This window comes from Pelodiscus sinensis, chromosome 28 (genome assembly GCF_049634645.1).
Source record: "Pelodiscus sinensis isolate JC-2024 chromosome 28, ASM4963464v1, whole genome shotgun sequence".
Lineage (NCBI taxonomy): Eukaryota > Metazoa > Chordata > Testudines > Trionychidae > Pelodiscus > Pelodiscus sinensis.
Window position 1 is genome coordinate 4,514,444 of NC_134738.1, and position 9,761 is coordinate 4,524,204.

General features: G+C 62.8%; 1 protein-coding gene across 2 annotated transcripts in view; it reads right to left on the reverse strand.

The window, feature by feature from the left end:
* The window catches only part of GCK (glucokinase), a 29,575-nt gene extending 20,474 nt beyond the window's left edge, over positions 1 to 9,101 (reverse strand). Inside the window, exon 1 of one of the 2 annotated variants that reach the window (XM_075910754.1) lies at positions 8,218 to 9,101. In XM_075910754.1, the coding sequence (XP_075766869.1) occupies positions 8,218 to 8,262 (45 nt within the window). In that variant the 5' untranslated portion in view covers positions 8,263 to 9,101. Of the gene's footprint in view, positions 1 to 3,409; positions 3,648 to 8,217 lie in introns of those variants that run through there. The other variant, XM_075910755.1, reaches the window with a different exon arrangement.
* Positions 9,102 to 9,761: the final 660 nt, after the last annotated feature.

Genomic DNA, 9,761 nt, shown 5'->3' on the forward strand with positions numbered 1-9,761 from the left:
TGGGATGTAAGCCAGGCCGTGAGCTTACACGGGGATTTCAGCCTGGACCTGCCCCTCAGGGAGGTGTGAGATGCGCTCAAGGGATGTGCTGCCGACAGTGAGCTGCTCAAATGGTAAGTGACGGGGGCCAAGTAAGTGAGCACATGACACAAGAGGGCGCCCTACAATGACAAGGGTATTTGCACCATACAACTGACAACACTGACTCAGCCTTCCAACCCCCTCACCCTAACACTGCCCTTCACCCTCACCCCCACACCCGCATACCCCCCTTTCCGACCCCCTCACCCCCACACCCGAATACTCCCCTTCCAACCCCCTCACCCTAACACTGCCCTTCACCCTCACCCCCACACCCGAATACCCCCCTTCCGACCCCCTCACCCCCACACCCGAATACCCCTCTTCCGACCCCCCACCCTAACACTGCCCTTCACCCTCACACCGTCCTCCAACCCCCGCACCCGAATACCCCCCTTCCGACCCCCTCACCCTAACACTGCCCTTCACCCTCACCCCCCACACCCGAATACCCCCCTTCCGACCCCCTCACCCCCACACCCGAATACCCCCCTTCTGACCCCCTCACCCTAACACTGCCCTTCAACCTCACCCCCACACCCGAATACCCCCCTTCCAACCCCCTCACCCCCACACCCGAATACCCCCTTCCGACCCCCCACCCTAACACTGCCCTTCAACCTCACACCATCCTCCAACCCCCGCACCTCAATACCCCCCTTCCGACCCCCTCACCCTAACATTGCCCTTCACCCTCACCCCCACACCCGAATACCCCCTTCCGACCCCCCACCCTAACACTGCCCTTCACCCTCACACCGTCCTCCAACCCCCGCACCCCAATACCCCCCTTCCGACCCCCCACCCTAACACTGCCCTCCAACCTCACACCCCAACCCTCCGTTCCAGCTTATTTTGAGTTTTGGTGCTGTCTACACAGCAGCGATTTTGAGTCGGCGCTCTTCCCCCGACTCCCCTTGCTCCTCGTGCAAGGAGGGCTACAGGAGTCAGAGCGAGCAGTCCTCCGGCTCGACGGCATTTCGACACGGTCACAGTGACTGCTGGCTGTGCAGATGCGGCCTGTTATTTCAAAATGGTGTTGCTGTGGAGCCATCGCCTAGCAGGGCCACGTGTGGACTCTGATTTGACATGCGCTGTGGCGGCTGGCGGAGCCCAGCGGGCACCGTGACCTCCCGGGTCGCCAAACCAGAGAGCCAGAGAACTGAGGTTTTGGAGAGCTCAGCGCTAGGGCCGCCTGGCTGACGGACCAGGAAACGTGAGGGGGGGCCCCCAACGAGAGCAGAAGGGGCCGTGGCTTTCCCCCACTTGGTACGGGCGGGGCTGACTACAGGGGAGTGGCTGAGCTGACTGATTCTCTGGCCGTCTGCCCTGCCGTTCTGTGCATCTGTGACTCTGAACTTCCCCATCCTTGGGCCCCCCTGGGGACACCCCGCAGCTGGGCGAGGCTGCCAGAGGCGTGATCGCGGGGACTCAGCTCGCTGGCGTGAGCGCCGGGTACAAAATCCGGCCACCCGTTTTGGAAGAGGGGCCGTCCGCTGCGAGAGCAGGGTGGTCGCTGGGCACAGCGGCCAGGGGAGTCCTCAGGGGTAACGGACAGGCAACCCCGCGGCTGCTGTCGGTGCAGATTGGGGGTCAGCAACGCGCAGCCCATACCCAGCGTCCAGACAGCGCTGCAGTAACCATAGTGACAAGAGGGATGGCCGCTTCTCTCCCATCCAATTAAGAGCACGCACACCTTCGAGAACTCCTTTGGCTCCCTGGGATTGGCACGCCGGAGCACGCGCGGGGAGAGCAGAGGGCCCTGAGTGGGGGTCACCAGGGCAATTGCTCCAATGCTTACACTTACAACTGGGGAAACTGAGGCATGGAGCAAGCAATCACCTGCCCAAAATCGCCTGGCCAAGTAGCAGCTGAAGCTGGATTTGAACCGAGGGCTCCTAGGGCCCAGGCTGGTGCTCTAACCACTAGGCCAGTGGTCCCCAACGTTTTGGGGCTGCCGGATGCCTGGGGGCGGGGCCAAGCATGCGCCACATGCCCAGGGCCGGCGCCGGCATGTGCCATGCACCCGGGGCCAAGACCGGCACTGGCATGTGCCGCGACCCCAGGCAGAGGCCGTCCATGCGCCCGCGGCTGGCACCTGCCGCACACCTGGGGGCGGAGCCAGTCCAGATTGCTCCGCGGACGCACATAAATGGCCCGGCGGGTGCTATGGCGCCCGTGGGCACCGCGTTGGGGACCAGGGCACTAGGCCATGCTGCCTTCCACCATACCATGCTCCTGGCATGGCCCATGGGTGGCCACAGGGAAACTCCACCCCCACTGTGTGCGCCTGGCGCCGCGGGGGGCCAGCCCAGCCCCTCAGACAGGCACATGCTGGTCCCTGGAGGCCGCACAGTGCCCCACCCGCCCTGGACCTCTGCCCAGCAGCTGCTCCCCCGGGGCTCCATGCAAAGGCAAAGGCAGGAGGCCCCCACGCTTGTTTCCTGCCTCAGAGCAGGACCTGGGCCCTGCGGGTGCAAGTGCGACCCCAGCAGCCACCACGAGGGAGGCGCCGGCCAGCCCCGGAACCTTTCCTGGAGCTCGTGGGAGCGCCGGGACCCCAAGCGGGCCCTGGGAGTGGCCAAGCAGAGCTGCGAGCCGCAGAGGCGGGGGGCCACCGAGGCCTTGCCGGGCATCATTCAGCACAGCAGCCCTGTGCCCGAGGGGGGATTACTGCACCCCACGTGGCCGCAGGCCGCTCCTCAAGCACAGGGAGGCTACACACGCTGGCCCCGGGCCAGCACGTCAGGACGAGAGGGGGTGGTGGGCGGATCTAGGGCTGTGTCTACACTGCGCTGTAGCCCGAAATACGCTACGCAACCGGAGCAACGCACATGGCGTATCTTCGTTGGATGTAATTTGGCGCTGTCTCCACAGCACTGCTGGGGAGAGAACCCGCTCTTCCAAACACCCCGACTCCGCCTGCCCTGAGGTCCGCAGGGACGGCGGAGCGGCGAGCCCCAAATAGCTGGCTTGCTGTGAAGCTGTGGGCATCCCGGAGCAGTGCTGCCATGTGGACACAGCCTTGCTGTGCTCGGTCTACCCTGCACCGAGGCGTGATCTCGGGCCTGCAACTCACGAGACTTGGTTTTGCTGCGGCTGGCTCTGTGCCTCAGTTTCCCCATCTGGAAAACGGAAGGAATGAGACCAGCCGCCTTTGGAAAGCCATCTGCTGCTGCAAAGCAGCATGGCCAGGGCTGGGCACGAGCCACCCCCCCACCCCATCTGGCAGGCAGGGAAGAGCTCGCCTGCTTAGCCGTGCTACCCCTAACCTCACACGGCGGGAGGGAGGTGGGGGAGGCTTCTCTGGGCAGGTCATAGCTCTTACCAGGTGCAAGGTCTCAATCCGTCTTGGTTTCATTGCTGCACTGCTCCGGTCCTTCTGCCCCGAGGGATCGGCGGGGCCAGGCGGGATCCCCTTGCTCTGCGTGGCCCAAAGGCGTCTTTTGGGGGCCCGCTGCGGAGCTGAGCAGGCCAGCTGAGCCCTGTTTCTGGGCGCTGAGCTGCTGCTGAAGTCCAAGGCTGAGGGCTGCTGATAGCAACGGCAGCTCTTCCCTCCCAGAGAGACTAGAGGCTCGGGAGCTGCTGAAATACACCTAGCCCCGGGGCGTGGGCAGGGGGGCCGGCCCAGCCCGTCACTGGGTCGCTGACGGACCTTGTGCCTCCAGGACTCTCGGCAGAGTTTCTGCAGCTCTCGCTCTCGCAGGCCAGGGTCACACACAGAGTCGACGCTGGGGCTGCTGTCGGGGGTTACAGCCCTTTCCAGGATACAAACCAGAGCATGGCGACCTGCCTCGCGCCCCTCCTAAGTGAACTGATCAAAGCGGAGTCTCTGGGATCAACCACCCCGAATATGGGCTTGGGGGGCAGGGTGGATTGGGGAGGCAAGACGGCCTAGTGGACAGAGCCACGGACGGGGATCCATGAGACCTTGTTCTAATTCCCAGCTCTGCTACTGGCCTGCGGAGTGACCTTGACCAAGGCACCATGCCATTGCGTGCCTCAGTTTCCCCATCTGTAAAATGGGGGCACTGGGATTGCGCTGCCGTGTAACGTGCTTTGAATCGACTAATGTAAAGTGATGGGCAAGAGCAAGGTGGGGGAGCTCCTGATATCTGGGCAGGCTGCACCCAGCAGTGCCCCCTCGCCTCGCATTGCCCGCTTCCCGAAGCACACGAGACTTGGGAGGGGGCAATTCACTGGAGGGACCAGGCCTGCCCCGCTCCCCAAGGGCAGCAGCTTTTCCGCCCCCTTCCTGTGACAGATCGTATGTTCAGCGCCAAGGCGAGCCAAGCCCTGGGGTGCTGTCTCTCCCGTCCCGACCTCAGATTGCCCCACCTTGCAACGCAGCGCGCCTTTACCACAGCTTCCTGGATGGCACCTCCTGGGCTGTCTGGCCTAGCAGTCACATCAACGTTCGCCTCCAGCCTGGGCTCAGAGGACCTGCGAGAGCCAGGTGCAGTGAGCGAGGGCCAGGGCAGAGCAGAGGAGAGGGCGCAAGCAGGAGTCAGAGGGGCCAGACAACTTCCTGAGTCGGTCTCCTGGATAAACTGTGCACGTGGCCAATCAAAGGGCTACCAGCTTCCGCCACCCTGGACCCTTGGGGAGGGGGCTTCCTGCAGCGCTGGGCTCCCCAGATGCAATTCCACCTGCCCTCCTGATGGCAAGGGGGCACCTTCAGCTGCGCCCAGCTCATGGCCCCACGGAGCCAGGCGAGAGGGGTCCCAAAGGGAAATGACAAAATAAGGAAGTGCCACCACAGCCACCTGGCTGCTAGACGCTGCATAGGATGGGCAGAGAGTGGGAGAGACCAAGGGGCCACCAATGCCCGAGGGCTCTGCCAGGGCACAGACCAATCCGTGCCCCGGCCAGTAGGAGGCACCGCACACGTGGCACAGACCAATCCATGCCCTGGCCACCAGGGGGCACCGCACAAGTGGCACAGACCAATTTATGCCCTGGCCACCAGGGGGCACCGCACACGTGGCACAGACCAATCCAGGCCCTGGCCAGCAGGGGGCACCGCACAAGTGGCACAGACCAATCTATGCCCTGGCCACCAGGGGGCACCGCACACGTAGCACAGACCAATCCATGCCCTGGCCAGCAGGGGGCACCGCACACGTGGCACAGACCAATCCGTGCCCCAGCTATCAGGGGGCATTGCACACGTGGCACAGACCAATCCAGGCCCTGGCCAGCAGGGGGCAATGCACACGTGGCACAGACCAATCTGGGCCCCAACCAGCAGGGGGCATTGCACACGTGGCACAGACCAATCCGTGCCCTGGCCAGCAGGGGGCGCTGTATGGATGGGAATTTGGGAGAGCCTGGCTCCCTGCAAACTGTAGATGCAGACTGAGCCAAGCCAGGAATCCCCTATGGCTCTAGGCCAGGGGTGGGCAATAATTTCTGGAGGGGGGCCACTCCAAGATTTTGGAAAGTGCTCAAGGGCCACACTTTTCTGTGGAGGTTGGGTGCAGAAGGGCACATGGGGTAAGGGACTGGGGTGCAGAAAACGGTATGAGGTCTCTTTGGGGGGAAGGAGGGGGTTGTGACCTGGGGCAGGGGATTGGGGTGTAGGGTCAGGGAGGGGGTATGGGTGCAGGAAAGGATTCTGGCCTGGGGGGGTACAGGAGGGGGTACAAGGTCTGGGAGGGAGCAGTGACCTGGGAGAAGGGGAAAAGGGGGTGCAGACTGCAGAGGGTTTGGCGGGTGACCTGGGGCAGGGGATTGGGGTGTAGGGTCAGGGAGGGGGTATGGGTGCAGAAGAGGATTCTGGCCTGGGGGGGGGGGGGTGTGCAGAGGGTTTGGATGGTGACCTGGGGGAGGAAGTTGGGGGGAAGGGGTGCCAGAGGCAGGCTGTGGCTGGGAGGCGCTTACCTAAGTGCCTCCTGGCCAGCAGCCCTGCAGCACCCCAGGCAGACTGGGCTCCCTGCCCACGGCAGCCCCAGATCACTTTAAACTGCAGGCTACTCCCTCCACGCAGCTCCCAGCTCAGGGAGGGGGAAGAGGCTTGCGCTGCCCCCATCCCCCAAGCCAATCTCACAGCTCCTATTGGCTGGTTGTTTCCAGCCAATAGGAGCTGAGGATTGGGCTGGGGGCAGGGAGATCACATGACTCCCCCCCCCCCCCCGCCCCCCAGCTGAGCTTAAAACCACAGCAGCTGTGTGGCTGAGGGTCCCGGCAGGGGAGTCCACGGGCTTGGCGGGCCGGATCCGGCCCTTGGGCCGTATTTTGCCAGCCGTGCTCTAGGCCCTGAGTAGCTGGGATCCCCCCGGCCAGGTGCCTGCTGCCACCCAGTTAATATTTCACAGATCACATGGTGGGCGAGTGCAGGGTATCCGTGGCTCTGCCCACTCCACGCACAGCGACTGGCTGCCCCATGGCCAGGAGAAAGGGGGTTGCAATCCTTGGGGTGGGAAGACCATGCCCCCAATCAGCATGGCAGCCTGGGGGCTTGGGGTCCCCCCTTTCCCCCTGCTCGCCACCCAGGGGAGCCCAGCACACGCCGACTGCTCCCTCTAGCGCACAGGGGGGCGCACGTGGCTGTGGGTGGGAGGGGGTAGATATTTGCTCTAGTTCTCAGGCTCTAAGTAGGTCACACGGTGAGCAAGCGCTGCGTATGGTGCCTCAGCAGATGCCAATAGCATGAGGTCAGTGGGCCAAGCATGCAGGGAGCGCTACGAGACACATCTCCTCCCGGCTATCCCCAGTCTAGGGCAGCCACGGACAGGGTTTGAAACCCAAGCGGCTTGCTAAGCGAGCGCTGGCGCTGAGAGACATCCCCGCACATCGCAGACAGGCTGCTCAGAATGAGCCCCAGGGGCAATAGTGCCTGGAACCATTTTCATCCATGTGCAGAATAAATTTTATGTGCACCAAGGCGCATGTGGCTGTGCACCACCCCATGTAAACACTAGCCTAGCAGAGGACGCTCTGCTAATCAGCTGGGCAGCATTGGAATCCCTCCTGAGCTTGCAGGGAACGCTGCCCAGGGAACAGGCGGGGCAGGAGGCAGCTGTCGCCGGGGCTAGGAACGATGGACAGTGGACAGCCAAGCAGTACCCTGTCAGCGATTCAAAGGGAGCTGCGTGTCGCTTCCCGGGGATTAACCATCCTAGGAACAGAACCTTCCGCCCTGCCGAGCCCCTGAGCCCTCGGACACAGGACACGCCTGGGAGCAGCTGTGATCTTGCCAACTGAAAGGAAGCGGGATGCTGGGCAGAGGACCGAGCCTGCGGCGGCTGTCAGGGGCGTGTCCCTTGGGGCGCTCTCTTTCCTGAGTCGGTGCCGGCTCCGATCGGGGGCCGGGGGGCACAGTAATATCAGGAGCAGTGTGGGGGACTCCTCTCTGAGTCAGCGTTACCCCAGCGCAGTGCTAGGGGCGCTGCACTGCTGGGTGGGCGTGGGGCTCGGTAGGGGGTGCCCTGCCCTCTGGGTCAGTGCCAGCCCTGACACACGCCCAGCCTTTGCAAAACGAGGTGCCACAGAGAAAGGGGCTATTAACAGCTTAACATCTGGACAGCGCAAACAAGCCAGCTGCTGGGGCCCTTCTCTCCCCTCTGTCCCCCGCCCCCGCCTGCTCGCCCTCGCCACGCACTTCTTCGTTCCCCGGCACCAAGGGACCATTTCGGCAGCTTTGGCAAGGCCAGGGGCCGGGGAAACGCAGAACCCAGCTGCCCAGCCTTCGCCACGGGCACCCCCCGCCTGCGCTCTGGGCGCCGAAGGCTCCGGTGGAGCAGACCCGCCGCCTGCCCGGGCACTGCCGGTTCTTGCCCCCTGCGCCGCTCCGCAAGCAGACCAGGGAATTAAAGCCTGACGGTTCAAAGGCCCCGTCTGAGTCGGGATGCCCCAAATGCTGGGTGGCCGGTCTTGAGCCGGGCAGCAGAAGTTGAGCCATCCTTGGAAAACTGGCTGCCAACTTCCACGTCAGCTGGATTTGGAGGGGGTGATGACGGCCAAGGACTTCCCTAAATGAGCCCGGGCGCCCCGGAAAGATCTGCCTTCTGCAGAGGTGCACAGATGGGCCCCACGGCCTTAGGATGGGGCCTAGTGACTAACCAGCTGCTGAGCTGCCATTCACCCAGGCTGCACTCCCAAAGCTAAGGGGAACGTGCCAGAACTAGGCCTTACCTTCTCCTTCTTGGAGCTGTCCATCCTGGTTCTGCGCTCCAGCATTGGGGCAGCTGTCTGCGAAGGGCGGGCTGCTGGCAACCCCCTCGCCCACGGAGTCACAACACACACCGCCACTTGGCTCCTTGCCCCGGAAATATTCCCCCGCTGGGCCCTGGAGTAGCTGGTCCCGGGCTGAGAGCACAGGTCTGGCCACGTTCCCCACCGGTCTATTGCGTCCGGAGGCTAGCTGGTTACTTTCCTCTTTTCTGGCGTGCACACGCAAACGCCAAGCAATCCTTCTGGGTCTCCTCCTCTCCCAGGACTTTGTCCAGTCCCAGGCCTGGAGCCTCAGCCTCCCTCTAGTTCAGGGGTTCACGCAAGGGGATGGGGTGAAGCGACGTACCTCACCTTGGGATCCTGCATCAGGTCGGAAGAGAAGCAGCAAATCCTTCTGTGGAGACTGAGGTACCCTCGGGGGTAACGGAGCCCGGGGGCTCAGCTTCCTCCCGGCACGGTTCCCAACATGCCAGTACGTCTATTTACTTCTATGCCGGAGACGCCCTCCCATTTTGGCCCTCGATGTGGTCCCAAGGTGCATCCTGGGATCTCAAGACTAACTTTGTATTAGTGTAGCCGGGAAATCCCGCAGTCGTATGGCTCCCCCCCGATCTGACTATTAGTGCTGTCACGCAGAAAGCCACCGCCATGGTGATCCGTCTTCCTTCCAATTGTCATAACAACCACTTTATCTCCTTGTTACTGCGGGAACCACTCCAGTGCGAGACTTAGCAACCTGTTCTGCTCCCATGGTGACCGTGCTGGGTCACAGAGACCCACCGCCAAGTGACAAAGGTTAACAAAGAGCCGAGCGGGCTGAGCAAAGGCGAGGGGAAGTGGGAAACACCTGCCGTGGCAGGAATGAAACCAGGGTCCAGGTCTGCATTGCTCCCCTTGCAACCCAGCGAGGTATGGACGAGGCAAGGAGCTGCATGGCCCAGCAATCCGGCTCAGCCACAGTCCAGGGCTCACAGGTGAAGCCCAGATGGTTACGTCATTCTTAGGTGAGCATGGCCAGCGCGAAGACGACGCCAGGGCTGCTGCCCCCAAAAGCTTCCAGTCTAATTCAGAGCACAGCCTGGAGCCCGAGGAGGCTTTGCAGAAGAGGTGGTGGCTTCTCCATCACTAGACGTCTTTGAATCAAGCCTGGAGGTAGAGCTCATTAGGCTCCTGTCAAACTCCCAGCCACGGCCAATGCGTCACATTGGGGCTCCCCCGTGGAATTTGGTCTTTTCTGTCCTTTTACGCTCTAGGATAGAAATGTCACAGGTGAGACCAGCATTTCCCAGACAGGGGGGCCCTGAGCAAAAGGGAGTTGCAGGGAGGTCACAAGGTTATTTTAAGGAGGGTCACGGTGTCACGTTTACTTCTGTGCTGCCTTCACAGCTGGGTGGTCAGAGAGCAGCAGCTGCTGGCCGTTGCCACCAGCAGCACAGAGCTAAGGGTTGCAACACCATGCTGGGTCGCCCTTACCTCTGAGAGCGCGAGCAAGGGTGAGGGAGGGG